Source organism: Eucalyptus grandis, chromosome 3, assembly GCF_016545825.1.
Source record: "Eucalyptus grandis isolate ANBG69807.140 chromosome 3, ASM1654582v1, whole genome shotgun sequence".
In the NCBI taxonomy this organism is placed as follows: domain Eukaryota; kingdom Viridiplantae; phylum Streptophyta; class Magnoliopsida; order Myrtales; family Myrtaceae; genus Eucalyptus; species Eucalyptus grandis.
Genome location: NC_052614.1, coordinates 16,550,862 through 16,567,078, shown reverse-complemented (window position 1 = coordinate 16,567,078; position 16,217 = coordinate 16,550,862). Strand labels below are relative to the sequence as shown.

The window sequence follows — 16,217 nt, the reverse complement described above, 5'->3', positions numbered from 1 at the left end:
AAAAAGAAAATAGGGTTTTAGCTTTTTAACTTATAAAATTTATTCCAAAACCAATTCCAAAACAAGGTAGTCTAGTCCGATTTACTCGGAACTTGTTCCTGGACTGGTTACAACCAATTCCAAAAGTTTGGAACATGTTCTTGGATTGATTCCAACAAGAACCAGCTCCTAGTCCTATTTTTCAAGCGATTTAGTTCGGTTCTAAGGTAAAACAGGCTTGATTGCATACCCCTACCCTCAACCCATCTACCCAAGTTCTATTTTCTCAAGTGTTCTAAAATACTTATGAAGATGGGTGATATGGTAATTGTACATTTATATAATAAATGTGAATAGTTGGTAGTTTCAGAGATGTAATCTACACCATTACATCAAAAGGAGACCTACGGCTACGATTAGCCTTGTACCTGGATATATAGGGGGTCTGCCTCTCATTTATAACATCTCATTATGAGCATGTCAAGTAGTTCTCAAAATTGTTACTTTCAATCCCATACTTTCGTTCAAAGCCCCTAAAGATCAATCAGAGTTGAGCGGTGTACAACAATAGAAGGTACACACCTATAAATGCTTTTCTTGCAATGGTCCACCTATGGCTAGAGATTCCCTATACAAGGAAGACGAGGATGGTGATGGAGAGCCGGGTCTCCATGAGGGGTGAAACCTTTGGGTTCACCGCTTTGTCTGTTTGTAATAAGTGAAAACCAGCTCTCACGTGAGGAGCGATGTATGGCGAACGAAGCAAAGAAAACAATAAAGAGAAAATAAAGAGAAAAGAGAGAAGGGTCATCTGGCTTTTGAGTAGAGGGTTTCTCCTTCAACCTTTATTGTTTGAAGGTTCTTTCAAATTCCTAGATGTTGCTATGGAAGCTTGGAGTGGAGGTCTTCGCTCCTCACTATGGCAATCGTCGCTTTCTTATAGGCTAGCCGGTTCTCTTTGGCTGCTGTTTGGCCCTCTCATTTCACCGCTTGGCTTGTTTCCTTTTACCTTGGCCTTCTTCCACTTGCTTTGACTTCTGTCTTAAGTTTTTGGGTCCGAGTTCTCGTTGTATAGCTCTATATAGCTTTTCATTTTAAGTCAATATATTTCTTACCTTTACTAAAAAGAAAAAAGAGAAGGGTCCAATCAAAAGGAGGAGATGGGCATGATCAGTGTGATGAGCAGACCGTAGAGAGAGAGGGTCTAGGGGTTTTGAGAAGAGCAGGGAGGGAAGACACCCAAAAGGGTTTTAAGTAAAGGTTCCAAGTTTGGGAGCAAAGATAAATGCTCAAGGCAGCCTTGTAAGCCCCTTCAAAGAACAGAAATGGAGAACATTTATAACTTTCGATCTTCATACCATGATTTTTTGACCTGTGGCGGTTAGTATCTCTAAGGTAAATTTCATTCGTGTCCAAATGACGAAAAATAAAAATTATTTTTTTGGAAAATGTTTTGTATGAAGTAAATGCATCTTAAATTTTATTTCATAGTCAAGACGATGATATTAATTTACCACCGCATAATGCACCTGATTTTAGTATATGCAGTCTGCATTCTTTGATTGCTAGCGAGAGACATATGGCTATAATTTTTCAATGTTGTGTCATTGCCGCGCCACGAGCATTCTAGAAAATTAATCAATTAAAACGGTTAATAGTACAAAAAATTCTAAATTGATATATTTATTCAAATTATCCCAAATTATTTTTTGAGTTATTAAAAATCTCAAATTGAAACACTCATGAAATATTTATCCTTTATTACCTTCAGTCAAATTTTAACATAAAATTGCTAAGTCAGATAAAACATGATAATGATTCAATTGACATGACAAATTCACATAAAAATCCATATTAATTTATGGTAAACCTATTAAAGGTATATCAAGTTTTTGCCATAAAAGGTATATCATTTTAAGATTTCAATGATCTGAAAATTAACTTGAAGTAAAATATTCATAATTGTATCGGTTTAGGATTATTGATGATATTAATCCTATTGAAAAATCATTACTTATTAATTTTAGCGGCCTCTTTCTACGTGCTAGGCGTGAGTTTTCTCGCCTCTATGGGGGGACGTGTCTCAGCGACTCAAACAACGACACGTGGGCACCTCGTCCATACAATGAAGGATTGTGATTGGCCAGATGAGTTTTTTCCAAGCTCTCGCAGCCTATAGAAGGACAAAGAAAGCTCCCGTTCTTTTCAACCGTCAACTTAACATATTCTGCACATTCTTGCACCAACAAGGCAACAACCCCACGCCCCATCCGAAGAAATTCCGAAGCTTTCCTCGGTCGTTCTCAGAAAGAAGGGATCAAGAACAGAGGTCGACACGAGGAGGATGGGTTTCGTAGGAGAAACCTTGGACTCCCTCAAGCGCACGCAGCTCAGAGATGCTCTGTCTCAGGCCATCAGTCTTGGTTTGTGGCCTCTCTGTCCAACCCTCCCTCTAGCTTCTAAGAGTCCATTCGGCAAGAAGCATGCGTTTCCTTTGGTTCTTTTCGTTGTAATTTGCACTGTTCAATCGAGATTCTAGGCATTCGTTTGTTGTGAGCGAGCGAGCGAGCGAGCGAATGGTTCGGAAGGGGATAGGAAGTCACTTTTCTTTCTCTGGTGGTGGAAGGGGAAGGGGTGGTTCTTGGTTTTTTCACTTGATGGTTGTGTGGGTGATGAGATCGTTGTGATGCATTACTTGCTGCTTTACCGTCTGTCTCTCTTTTGCTGCGGCGGGCTTAAGTCGGGTCCTGTAGGTTTTCCTGCACATTGATGGATCCTAGATCTCTCTCTCGCCCTTGGGATTACTAGCTTCCTGTGGTGAATGATCCTAATGAATGTTATTTATTTAGATGGTAGACTGAAGAGCTGAGACCGCGTTGGTTGGGTGGCATTCGCTGTCATTAGAGTGCGGCCACCTTGGGAATTCATGGCCAAACTGCCGGTAGATTCCCCAGGGACTCCAAAGTTGAGTCACTGTTGCAAAGCCATTGTGCTTGGTGATAGGGTGTGGCCACCGTAAGGGAGTCAGTTATGAAGGCACGACAAGAAGTTGGTTGGGTGGTGTTCGTTTTCACTGTAATTATCAAAAATTGATGAATCGCAGTTCTTGCATTCAAGGCTAGTTCTTTTTCTTTTCTTTTCTTTTCTTCTTTTCTTTCATGGAGAGTTATCTTACAGCTAGCCAAACTTTTCTTCATAAATTGCACTTGGTGATGGAGAAGTTCATCGCCATGGACTGCCTTTCTGGCAGGATCTCTACGCTTCGTTCCTAACTGTTCTTTCTATAGATGGGATGTCTGATTAGTTCCTCAGAACATGAGATCCAATTTGTGATCCATCCAGTTGGGACCTTTATGTGCTGCTTGTTAAGAATGATCCTAATCAGGCAGGGGTGAAACGCTAAACATGTCCCTATGTTTCAGTACTTTTGAGATATAATCTCTTTCAAAAGTATTAGCTCCCACTGTTTGCTGAATAGCGTTGCATTAAGGAAAAGAGTGGAAGTTATAGACATCGCATGTTAAATAAACAACTAGAAGTTCTACAGTTTATCCGAAATTCGCTTGCTTGGAAATTGATGAATCTTTATTGAGTGCCATTTGTTACACATGATGAAAGTCGAGCTTCATTCTACAGTTTAGAGTGTGTTACTTTTATTTGGGAGATGAGGATGCATTAGTTGTTCTTCTCCAATATGGTGGCACAATCATTCTGAAATAATACTCTGAGTGTGTGCTGTAGGATACTTATGCTGTTAACAGTGACTCTAATTTTCTCCGATATGCTCAACTCTCTCAGGCATGATAGTGACATCAGCCTTGATGATATGGAAGGGCTTGATATACTTTACTGGTAGTGAATCGCCTGTTGTTGTGGTGCTCTCTGAAAGCATGGAACCTGGCTTCAAAAGAGTGAGTATAATTTTTACTGGCACTAGTAAATGCTGTGGACTTAAACCAGCTGAATGGAGCAGGGTTCTGCTGTCTCTCTCCTGTTCCAATGATAGTATTTATGAGTAATTGATTTAGATTTGTATAAAATCATGTCTGATATTTATAATGCCAAAGATGGTTGTTTTTGTTTCGGAATGCACATCAACACTAACTGCTCTTATTTCTCTGATGATGAAGAATGAATACTTCCATTCGGACTTCAGAAAATTCCTACATTACTCATGTTTTAATCTCTCAAGGCATAGATTCTGATGCTCATGCCTGTAGCAAAGCACCATTATTTGTTTAAACTTGTTTGCTCACCTAATATTTGGATTTCCATAGCCTGGCTAAATTGCTTGAATTGACTTCACCCAAGAAACTAGAAACTGGGACTTAAAAGGATGATTATTTCTCACCATCACACACCATTCCTTCATTCACGCATCATGAAAATTTTGCAAAAAGAACAGAAATAAAAGTTGTAAAACCAGTAATTCTCTTATGTCGTGACATTCTATGGACAAATTGCATAGATCTGGTTTACAGTGCTTTGTTTGTGGCACCTGATCCTAGAAAATTTGCATAGAAAGCAATTAGAGTTTACCTTGTTCGTCTACCTAGTGATATAATCTGCATATATGACTTTCTCTTGCAGGGTGACATTTTATTCTTGCATATGAACAAGGATCCTATTCGGACAGGAGAGATTGTTGTCTTCAATATAGACGTACGTTCATTTAATTGGCATTTAACCAATTTACTTGCTTCGTATGTAGTTTGAATATGCTTTTGAATGCTTTTGACATCTGATGCACTTTAATTAAGGGAACCCTTTCACACAAGAATTGAAATTAGTATCGGTTCAATCTGCAGCAGCATCGAAACCGTTGAAAACAATGCTGGAAAAGAGGCATCGGCCTCTCTCTCTCTCTCTCTCTGCAGAAAATTGTTTGAACCGAATTGGTCATATAAAATCCCAGTTGGTTTTGACCAACTTGCTTTGGGTGTAATATTAGTCGGTGTTCATCTGGCCATCCGTTGACCATAGTCGTATGCTAGTACAAACATCTCATGAAATTATTATCTGCCTATGAAGTAAATCATCATGACTACAATCCAATCAATTGGGAGAAACTCAATAGGTTCCTTTTTAGAGCGGTTCATCCTTTCCAAACGCAGCATACAACTATCCATTATATTGTGCTCTCCAAGTGTGCTTGTTCCCCGTCTTCCTTGCCATGACAAATCTTCGTGAAATATCTCCGATGAGAAGAAAAAAGACATTGTGTCAATAGGTCACTAGCTACATTAGTTCATGAATTCTTTTCTGCATATAATGGATCCTTTATTTGGAGCTTGCATTCGAATTCTTATTTTCTTATGTGTGTCATGTACTCATGGCCCATAGATACTGAACATCCTTTCTGTTTCTGCAATGCGGACATGATTGCTTCATCATCCAGGGACGTGATATTCCAATTGTGCATCGAGTTATTGAAGTAAGGCTCTCTCTCTCTCTCTCTCTCTCTCTCTCTCTCTCTCATGTGCACTCGCACATTACATTCTCTTGGTCCTGTTACTGCTCCTGACAGCCGGTTGATAGAACACTGAACATCGGCTTATTTTATTTAGGTTCATGAGCATGGTGGCACTGGTGAAGTTGACATTCTAACAAAAGGTTGAGCACGACACTAAAGATCATCCAATTTTACCTTAGCAAAAACAAGCTAACCATTCACAGGGGAAGCACCGAGCTGCAATTTCATTGTTTCATATCTATCGCACTGAAATGCTTTCTTTCCTGAAGTCAATCAAAAGATGAGAATTCTTAGGAATTCTAGCCTGCTGCGATTCTGATTCACGATGCTTCTGTTGTTTTCATTTGCCTTCCACCTTACCCAGTTTGATGATCTCTTTGTTTGGCTAAATTATCAGGTGACAATAACGATATAGATGATAGGATCATGTATGCGCAGGGCCAACATTGGTTGCAGCAGCAGCACATCATAGGGAGAGCCGTTGGGTAATTCAGCCTTTTTCCTTTTAACATTCTGTTGGCAAATTAGCAGTTGGAATTAGGGGTCATTTGCAGAGAACCCAGCATTTTCAGTACCCACGCTATATACGCTCTTTTGATGCCAGACTACTTTTCCCTCTGCCTTAGTCTCCAAGTCTCACTTCTTAGTTGATTAAGCAAACATGGCTTGTTGTTTAAAGGGAAAAAAGAACACGCTGTCTTCTTGAAAATGACATGACCAGAGAGAACCGATTATTCCACAGTTTTGCCGATCATAGAAGCATTATGTAGCATGTCAGGAGAAAGAGAGTTCACAAAACAGTTGAACTAACTATCGATACTTCACTTCTTCTGCCAATGCTAATATGAAAGGGCAATTTCCTTGAACCCGCAGGCACTTACCATACGTTGGGTATCTGACAATTATCATGACCGAGAAGCCTATTATCAAGGTTTGCCTCACCTTTGGAACTTCAAGTCTTCAAATTTTTCCCTTTGACGTCGCCATTGTTAGTCAGCATGTCCACCACATCGAAATGCCTTTGAAACATTACCTGAAGATGCTTGCTGATGCCATTCTCTCGACTTGTGAAATCTCTTGCAGTACATATTGATAGGTGCATTGGGCTTGTTTGTCCTAACCTCAACGGAGTAGGATGCGCAAGCTTCTGGTTCTACGGACCACTTCTACCTAAAAGCCAAAAGGAGGGTTCGCGCTGCAGGCAAAGGACAAGAGTCTCAACTCTCAACTAGCCTTGATTATTGTCACAAAACAAGTCACAATGCGAAAATATACGAGGGTCCGTCTCGCTTTGTCAAGATGGAATGTTGTTTCGTTGTGATGAGACATATCTTTATTGAACGAATATCATGGTATAAAAATGTGCCATCACAGTGCATGCGTCTGGTTTACCCTTCTCAGAATCTGGATTTGCCATCCTCCACAATTAAGACTTCTGAAACCCCTATGCATACTGGTAATTCGGGCACCTCATTGCGCTATTGTTAAACTATTGACTCGTCCATCAAATCGTATTGCTTACTCCATTACAAGTGTGTTAGTCGGAACCACGACAGACCAAGAGAAGCCCGTGGCTCTCACTGCTCTTCATTCCAGCCATGTTAACGGCAAAAGAACCTCTCCAAGGAGCCGCATGATTTATTTTCCCGTGGACAGCAATTCAACTCTTGCCCGCTAACTTCTCTCATATTCAGCTCACATCCAACATAATCCGATCGCTGACTGATTTTAAGGAGGAACAGCATCACACTGCATGCACTTCCATCAGATTTTCCACCATGAATCCCCGGCCATATCTTGTCAGGGTAGATCGTCGAGTGTACACTCATTGCAGCGTCCAACTTATAAACTCCGGGATGAGTTTTTCACATAACCAGCACCAGAAAAGGGAAAACAGCAAAGACCATCGACCTATATGCACTCTTGTTTCTGGACTTTAGAAGTAAGACAATGGATCTACCATTACCAATCTAGTAACTGTTTGGAGCGGGATCTCCGAGAAATCAAAACACATCAAGACTGCTTTTTCCTCCATAATCTCGAATGTTAAAAGATGAACATGCACATGCGGGGAGAGAGAGAGAGAGAGAGACTTCTAGCCTCGCACATAGGGCTGACTGTACCCAAATGCAAGACTCATAAAAACAACAGGCAGATCCAAACAACTCACATGTGATGAAATTAATGACTTTTCCCACTAAATCATAGGTTTATAACAGGAAACAAGCTGCATTGCAGCAAAACAAATGCTTTTAAGTATCGTCTGCAGAGTCCATGGCATCCCACCACAGAAATTTATTGTATGAAGCCAAGTCTTCTCCACAGCAGAGCAACAACCGCTTCCATATAAACAGCCATACAGTTAGCTGGAGAATAGAGCCCGGTAGTACCATATGTGCAAGGAACTCGATGATATTAAGAGCATTACAGTAGCTTCATATCTAAATTCGGAAATGATGATGACTCCAGATGCATGGTGGAGTCACATTGACCGTTCAAAACTATTATAGTTAAACAAACATGAATAACCTATGGTGGAAATTCATATGATATGTCTCAAACCCAGGCTGAAGGGCATTACTAGCTAAAGGTGTAAGAGGGAAGTTCAGTTCCGCATTCATAACAAAAATTACTTTCGAGTCCATTGCCTAAGCTTGCTCATGAAAGCCAACACCTCCTCGCAAGAGCCAATGGATGAAATGTATCCATTGGACAATCTGCAAAAGAGACAGCAGGAACAAAGATGAGATAACCTGGTTTACGGTGTAGATATATGCAAGAAAGAATTGAAGATTATCCCATTGAACATAAACTAAAATTTGAAGAATAAGCAGTTGGTTCGATACAAAAGAACAGACATGACAGCTCAAAAGTCTTGGCAATCCCAAATAGACGCTACTCAATCATCAAAGCCATATTTCCAAGGAAAAACTCATGTTCAACTAGGGACCACAGTAACTTCAAAAAGATTAAGTTAAATTTTTTTTATCAAATACATGAAATTCCCCATACAAGAGGGCTGTTGCGAATTAGAAGAAAAATGGAAACTTCAAAAAACCTAAGTACTCCTACTACTAGCTGGGCTACTTCTTGCTAGCAGCGATCATAGCCCAGCTAGTAATTGCATCATTTCCAGATAGAACGCTAAAGCAGCAGAAACATCAAGAAATTCAAAGCAATAAAAAAATAGAAGCCAATAATTCTAAGCTTCTCAACAGGGGAGTATCAAAATATTGAAAGCATCCATAGAATATTCCTATTCAGAGACACCTATATGATAACCTCACATATGCTCCAAAGAAAGCTCCCAAATAACAAAACGCACGAGCCTGCGTATATTAGGCGAGATAGGCAGCAGTGACCAGGTTAAGACTCATCTTAATTAGGCCAAGAACACAGGCCAGTTTCTGATTTTCCCCGTCACGAGAATTCATTCAAATGCAACATAAACTTGTTGGTTTTCCTCGTCACGAGAATTCATTCAAATGCAACATAAACTTGTGGGGAACCAACCTCATCTCCACGCTCATCAAGCCACTCCCTCGAACTTTTGCAACATGTCACAATGCGGCATCTCCCTTATAAATCCCCATTGCCGCCTCTGCATCTCGACCCTACAATTCTGCGACAGGATGGAGATGTAATCCCTGTCGATCTTCACCTCAAGCCTCCCTCTTTCGTAGCTGTCCGGGGGATAATCCTGATCAAACTTTGAGGTGGACTTAACATAATAATTCACACCCCTCTGTGTCGTGTACTTGTACTCATAGGGATACGTCCTGGATAAAGAGTAAATCGGGTCCGAAGATGGTAAGAAGTTCAATAGCAGGATCAAAATGACGGGAAGCAGCTGAATCAATATCCTCAGATTGAACCCACTCGACCCATTATCCGCCTGTCTCTGCCCCATTCCAGTCCCGAAGCTAAACCCTCGATACTGCGTAGTAGTTGCTGGGTGCATACCACCGAAGAAGAAGTTCCTAAATATCTCATCGGCGTCGAACTCCGCCTCGTAAAATCCGTTGAATCCTTGCGCCGGGCCGCGCCTGGCCGCCCGAGCCATGTGAACAGGCTCATCAGAACCGGTGACATCATACTTCTTCCGGTTCTCCTCGTCGCTCAAGCACTGGAAGGCCTTGGAAACCGCCTTGAACGCCTCCTCGGCCCCGGGAGCCTTATTCTTGTCAGGATGAACCTTCAGGGAAAGCTTCCTATAGGCCTTCCGCACATCCTCCACGGTGCAGCTCCTCTCCACCCCTAATATCTCATAGAAGTCCTTCTTCTTCCTAATTTGCCTCACCATCGCAATCTGCTCTTCGGTGTACGACGCCGCGCCGCTCGACGCCGAGGACGAACCACCCGCCGACGGGCCCCGGTGCCGAACCGACGGCCTCTGCTGATCCGACTGCGCCGCGCCGGATCGGTCCGGCGCCGGCCCCTCACCGTTGGTGGCCGATTCCGACTGCGAATTGGACTGCCCCTCGATTTTCGACAGCAGATCGTCGACCGGCAGGCCGGGATCGAGGCGGCGGGCCTTGGCGACGAACTTGAGGGCGCGGGCGCGATCGCCGGACTCGAGCGCCTCCTTGCCGATCTTCAGGCACTTCCGGGCGTCGTCCTTGTTGCCGTCCATCTCCGCAGCGCCGCGAATCGACGGATCGATCGAGCAGGAAACCCTAGACGGAGCGCCGGCGATCGCCGGAGGCCGCGACAAACCCCGAATTCGGGACCGGAAAATTGCGGAATTCGCGACGGCGGGGCGTTGAATCCGACGGAGGTGGAGCGGATTAGAGGTTGGATTTATAGATCAGGCGATTTTTGAGAGAGAGAGAGAGAGGGGCCGATGGTCCTCTGCAATCGTCGAGAGCCCGAGGTCGCCATTATAGAACGGGGTTGTGTTCGGGTGCGGGCCAGCGTACGTTACCGCGCGGCCTTGCCCGATGGGCTACACGTGGTCGAGGCGATCCTGGCCGTTGGCGCACCTCCTTCTTCCGCTACCGCGGTACCACCCGTTGGATCGTGCCGATCTCGATGTTTAATCGGACGGCGCGCGCGGGTTCGAGCAAGAGGAGTCGGGACGGAGGAGGGCGGCTGAAATACCATTTTTGGTCATTTCGAGCCAACTCATTTATCATTTGCTCAAAATGTCGGAGCTACGTTCATATAAATTTTTGTTTTAAAGTAAAATCGCAATTTTTCACATGAAAATACTGTTTGATCCTACAAAAGAAATCAGTTATTACGACAAAAAATAAAGAACCGACATATCTATTGTATTAAATTATGTTTATCTCTAGGAAAATAAATAACTATATTAAGAAAAATATTTTTTTAATTCATTTGAGATTAAATTCTTGGAATGATGGCATTTTTTAAGCTTCAAGTGATTTACGGAAGACTCATCTGGTCTAGTTTTAAAAATTTGAAATCAAGAATAATTAATCCGATATCCAGTTCCACATAACGAATTGAACCGATTAAACCGCACAGACCAAATCGACAGAACGGCCAAAATGTATTAGATTTTTATTTTTATTTTTATCTAGAACAAACCCCAATCAGCAAATTAATTTTTATTTACAGTTGAAAAACTCCCACTTTTTAGAAATGGAAGAGTAGGAGTCGACCTACTCTGGAATTTGTCTCTATCATCCAATGCAAGAATGCTTTGTCAACGTCAGATGCGGAACCACCGCTCTGTCGGTGCAGACTTACCATCGATCATCGAACTTGCGCACCACAAAAGGCAATGCCCGCAAAAACAGCCACGTCGAAAGATTAAATGACCCGCAAAGGATCGAACAAAAGAACCAGGAACCCCGACATGAAGGTGGGGCTTGACGAAAGATGAGGTCATGCTCAAGATAATACATCAGCACAAGGTCAGGTAAGTGTATCTAAAACAAGCTGGAAGCAACTTCCCCTGGCCCCGGGCAAACTCCCAAGACGGCAAAAAGAAAAAGCTGCGAAGTCGGAACAACCGAATGCATTTCCCAGTTCCCGACCCGTATGTAATTCTTGAATAGCTCTCCTATCATTGTGCCGAAGCTAAAATTATATACTTCATGTGTGAATGTGCTGTGTCAACACAAAAAAGATGCAAAAGCGGGACCAAGGCGAGGCGAGGCGAGGCTACTCCCATCCGCTGGCCATGACTGATCCATGGCTCGTGCCATACCCGTCCGACTCATTGGCGCGGGAATTGTTATTAGCAGCATCATAATAACCGTGGCTTGCTGAAAGGTACGAGTCAGCAGCAGCATAGCCGTAAACATCGGTGCTGGGAGGGTCGGCATAATAATTTTCACCAGAACCGTAAGTATGCGCATCTCTGTAACTGCTAGAAGAAGAGTAACTCCTATTGCTAGATTTTGGACCTCTTCGGAAGTCATTGCCGCCAAACCTGCTTGCCCTACGATTTCGAGCCAGGCCATGGCTACGACTACCTGACTGTTCGGCACACTCACCGAGCCAAGAAGGGACTTGCTGATTGGCCTCTTGCATAAGTTGCACGAGAGCTGTTGCCAGTGACAAATTCTTTCCATTGAAGAATGCAGTAGCCAACCCAGATTTACCAGCTCGGCCTGTCCGGCCAATCCTGTGCACATAGTCATCTATACTTTTGGGCAAGTCATAGTTTATAACATGAGCAACATGTGGGATATCAAGACCTCGTGAGGCAACATCTGTCGCTACCATAATTGGAATGGTTCCGCTTCTGAATGATCTCAGAGCTCGCTCTCTTTCCTTCAGATAAGAAGATGAGGGATTAAACACCCCATAAGAAAAGCCGGCAACACATGAAGAAAGACAATAAGATCTTTCAAGTAGGACTCTTGACAAACATGGGTTAGGCAACTTGATGCCACCAGGTACAGAGAAGGCATAAGATTGATCAACCAAAATGTACTATAAAGAGAAGAAATGCAATTCAGATTAGAAACTAACCATTTGAACTTTATCTCCATGTATAGCAATAGCATGAAAGCCACTTCTCAACAGCCAGTTCTCAAGGGCATCTGCTCCCCTCTTTGTCTCAACAAACACTAAAGTCAAACCTTGCTGCAGCAAAAGATGATTCCATTTATGTTCAGTAAGCCACTAGAATATCATATTGAAACAGTCACATAATTGGGGAGGAAGAATAACAGAATGACTTTTCTTATGAATTTAGTAAACAGCAACATTGTGATAAATGAACAAATCCTCGTACCTTGCTGCCAACACATCCATTTTTTCCTTGGGAATGAAGAAGATCCACAAGAAAGCTTCTCTTATCCTTATCATCAACAAATTCAACCTTTTGAGCAATCAGATCCGTGCTGGAGCCTACCCTTCCAACGGCAAGAAATATATAATCAGAGAGAAAATCGGACGCCAGCCTCTGTAATGTGAAAAGAGAAACATCAGTCATAAAATCCAGTTTTCACATATTATTGGATTAATTAATCACTAAATTCCCCCCAAAGATGTTGGCAGCTTATTATAGAGCATTTATAAACCTGTATATCATCTGGAAAAGTAGCACTGAATAGCATTGTCTGCCTTGCTCCAGATGGTGGCATGTCCATTCGTTCGACAATCTTGCGAATCTGGGGCTCAAAGCCCATATCTAGCATACGATCAGCTTCATCCATAGTAAAATATCTAATCTTCCTTAGAGAGACTTTATCTCTTTCAATCATATCCACCAACCGACCAGGTGTGGCAACTAAAATATCGACACCTTTTTCCAGGGTGCGAACCTGAAAGAAAATCAGTATAGAAGCTAGTCATTGAAACAAGATCCAAGTATTGTGAAAGAAAATGCACAAAGCCTTAGACATTAAGCAATCTAAACCTGTGGTACAAACAGTACAAATCTTCCCATGGAACGGATCCAGGTCGTCATGCAGAAAGCAAGATTATGATACAGAATTCCAAGTGCCATTAATGTCACTTTTCACATCCACGAAGAGCCTCATATGTGATCTCCAGAAAAGAACACCTACAAGTGGCTACTCTAATACAATGGCCAAAAATCACCACAGTGGCAACTTGGCAACCTATTAACAAAATCTCCAAGCAAATTGGTTTAGAGGAGTCTTGTTAATAACTGCAGAAGGAAAGACTGACTGAAAAAAAAAGAAAAAAAAAGAACCCTGCTCTTCAAAAGGAGAAAGAAGACATCAAACAAAAAGAGAAATCCATATACAGTGCAAAAGAGGAGGTTTCGGCAAGGAAAGTCCAAAGAAAACATACTATAAACAGAATTTTAGACAGGGAATCGGACCATACACCATCAGTGTAAAGAAAAATTTACACTAGGAGCCTCATTCACGCATAATTTAAGGGTTGGTAAGAAAGTGGATGGTTAAAACCCTCAAATCAAGGTTTGGTTACAACTGTTATTTGAAGAAGAAGAAGAAGAAGAAGATTATACTGCGAGTGTATGCTAGAATTACACATATTAGACAGTGTCACCACATGACCACCCTCGACTTGGAACTTGAATATCCTAATTGGTCAAGAAACATCATAACGAGCAGTGTAAGCAAAAGGACCCACAAAGTACAAAGCAAATCCAAAAGCACTACTGCCACTACCGACTACACCCCTTTTCAATTTTTAACAATTTAAAGACCCTGTTACAACGATGGAGGAAACCATTCCCTGCTACAGGATCAAGCCTCACCGCCCTCCCCTCCAACCTACACAACTCAAAAGGAATGAAGGAACGCAAATGCAATAACTACTAATCAGCACGACAATTGATAAGCACAAATCCATCATTGATACTCTCCCTCAGCGAAATGTACATCCAAATCAAAGTAAACATTGAGAAAAGTATAAGCACAAAGCATCAGAAACAAAACACGAGAAGCTCTACCTGCTGACCAAATGGCGCACCACCATATACAACAGCGACTTTCACAACAGTTTGATATGCAAACTTTTTCGCCTCCTCATATATCTGCACAGTGAAAAACCACACAAACCACAACACAACCTCATCGTAAGTTACGGCCATAATCATGGGCTGATAAAATGTCAAGCAAAGCAAACCCTTCTCATCGTGGGTCATTCTCAAAAATATCTAACGTACAATAATTCAAACCCGGTCACAATGCTTACGTCATGCAACTGTGACAGCTCTCTTCTTTTTATTTTCCTCCCACGACCCAGAGAAAGAGATGGCGCTTACCTGACAAGCCAACTCCCTCGTCGGAGACAGAACGAGGCCCGAAGGACACGCGGTTCTTCTCGACGACGGGTGCCTTTCTCTCTTCGAGCCCTCGCGCAAGACCCCGAAGACGATCGGCAAGCAGAAGGCGGCCGTCTTGCCGGACCCGGTCTGTGCGCACGCCATGAGGTCGCGCCCGGCGACGGCTATCGGGATCGCGTGACGCTGTATCGGCGTCGGCTTCGCGTACTTGCAACGCCTGATGTTCAGGCTCAGCGCCTCCCCCAAGTTGATCTCCTCGAACGTGCCCGCCGGCGGCGGGACGTCGGAGCCGCTGGCCTCCACCGGCACGTTCTCGTACGCGGCGAAGTTGATGGCGCCGGCGTCGTCGCTCTCCTCGACGACGACATCGAGGTCGCCGAACTCGGCAGCCACGTCGAGCGAGCCGAAATCCCGCTCGGGGCTCGCGTCCCGCCGCACCTCCGCTCGGCGGCCGGGAAGCGATCTCCGCCTCGGCGGCCGCGGCTCCGGCTGCGGCCCCGGCCCCGGCCGCGGCCGCGGGGGGGCCCGGCGTCGAAGGCGCCGAATCGGGGGCGGGACCAAGCCGGGTCGCCGGCGCCGGGGCCGAAATACCCGTCGTCGTCCCGCCTGACGTGGGGAGGGGCGTAGAAGGGCCGGCCGGGGGGGCGACCGGGCCGGTGAGCCGACTCGCCGAACGGCTCGTTCCACGCCATCTTTCTTAGCCTTCGCTTGCAGCGTAAAGCTTCACCCGGAGGAACGGGCAGACCGCCGAGAAGGAAACGAAACCCTAGAACGAGGGCACGCCTCTGACGATGCGGGGGGGCCGTACGGGGCAGCGAAGGTGGCGATGCCAACTGCAGCAATGTAGAGATAGAGAGAGAGAGAGAGAGCGCAATGCGTGGAGATGATTGGTGGGTCTGGCGCTACATGGCCTCGCTCTCGCGTACGGGATCTCCTAGAGAGAGAAAGAAAGAGAGGAGATTTGATTTGCTGCGGAGAGAGAAGGGACGAAGCGGGCGAGCTACGTCGCGCGCGATCGAGCTTGTAGGAAGAAAATTTCTCAGAATTCGCGCAGTAGTGATAGAGAGAGAAAGAGAGAGAGAGAGGGAGGGGGGCTGTGACAGAGACATGCTCTCTTTTCACTCTGTTGTTCATTTAATGCAGGGGAATGCGCGACGTGGAGGAGCCACAACAACTTTCCCTCAATCCCCCGGGCCGAATTGACCGAATTGACCGAACTGCCCTCCACGCTTGCATTTTAGCTCGTCCTCCTCCTCGGTCCTCCCTTAATTCGTCGTCATTGCCAGTTGCTAAAAAGCGACCAAGATCCTCGTACAAGAATAATACTGACATACGAAATTCCGAAAGTTTCTTTTTTTTTTAATGTCATTTTTTTTTTAAAAGACAAAAGTTAAGGCACAAAAGAGAAAAGTTTCGTGGAAGCTCTCTCTATCCATCTGTCTCAGATGCCTCCCCCTTTCTTTAACCCTCCCTCCTCCGCTTGATGCCTAGCTTTGGATGCAAGGAAGGTTGCGGTACTAAGAAGACCGCACGAATCTTGCCACACACGCTATACCCTCC

General features: G+C 44.0%; 4 protein-coding genes across 4 annotated transcripts; 1 reads left to right on the top strand and 3 right to left on the bottom strand.

The window, feature by feature from the left end:
* Positions 1-2,200: 2,200 nt before the first annotated feature.
* Positions 2,201-6,855, top strand: LOC104436674 (signal peptidase complex catalytic subunit SEC11A). The gene is made up of 8 exons (XM_010049520.3): positions 2,201-2,402; positions 3,778-3,890; positions 4,570-4,641; positions 5,378-5,413; positions 5,547-5,592; positions 5,850-5,937; positions 6,326-6,383; positions 6,536-6,855. The coding sequence occupies exons 1-8, from the start codon at positions 2,324-2,326 to the stop codon at positions 6,584-6,586; spliced, it is 543 nt and encodes a 180-aa protein (XP_010047822.2). The 5' UTR covers positions 2,201-2,323; the 3' UTR covers positions 6,587-6,855.
* Positions 6,856-7,606: 751 nt separating this feature from the next.
* LOC104436673 (chaperone protein dnaJ 49) lies at positions 7,607-10,289 on the bottom strand. Its single transcript, XM_010049518.3, has 2 exons — positions 8,966-10,289; positions 7,607-8,169 (listed from the first exon to the last, which is right to left on the bottom strand). Exon 1 carries the CDS (start codon positions 10,083-10,085, stop codon positions 8,982-8,984), a length of 1,104 nt encoding a protein of 367 aa, XP_010047820.2. The 5' UTR covers positions 10,086-10,289; the 3' UTR covers positions 7,607-8,169; positions 8,966-8,981.
* A 970-nt stretch (positions 10,290-11,259) lies between these two features.
* Positions 11,260-15,375, bottom strand: LOC104439114 (DEAD-box ATP-dependent RNA helicase 52B). The gene is made up of 6 exons (XM_039310191.1): positions 14,637-15,375; positions 14,322-14,405; positions 12,955-13,197; positions 12,666-12,836; positions 12,401-12,514; positions 11,260-12,199 (listed from the first exon to the last, which is right to left on the bottom strand). The coding sequence occupies exons 1-6, from the start codon at positions 14,799-14,801 to the stop codon at positions 11,585-11,587; spliced, it is 1,392 nt and encodes a 463-aa protein (XP_039166125.1). The 5' UTR covers positions 14,802-15,375; the 3' UTR covers positions 11,260-11,584.
* LOC120291681 (methyl-CpG-binding domain protein 2-like) lies at positions 14,888-15,349 on the bottom strand. The gene has a single exon (XM_039309366.1). It carries the CDS (start codon positions 15,347-15,349, stop codon positions 14,888-14,890), a length of 462 nt encoding a protein of 153 aa, XP_039165300.1.
* Positions 15,376-16,217: the final 842 nt, after the last annotated feature.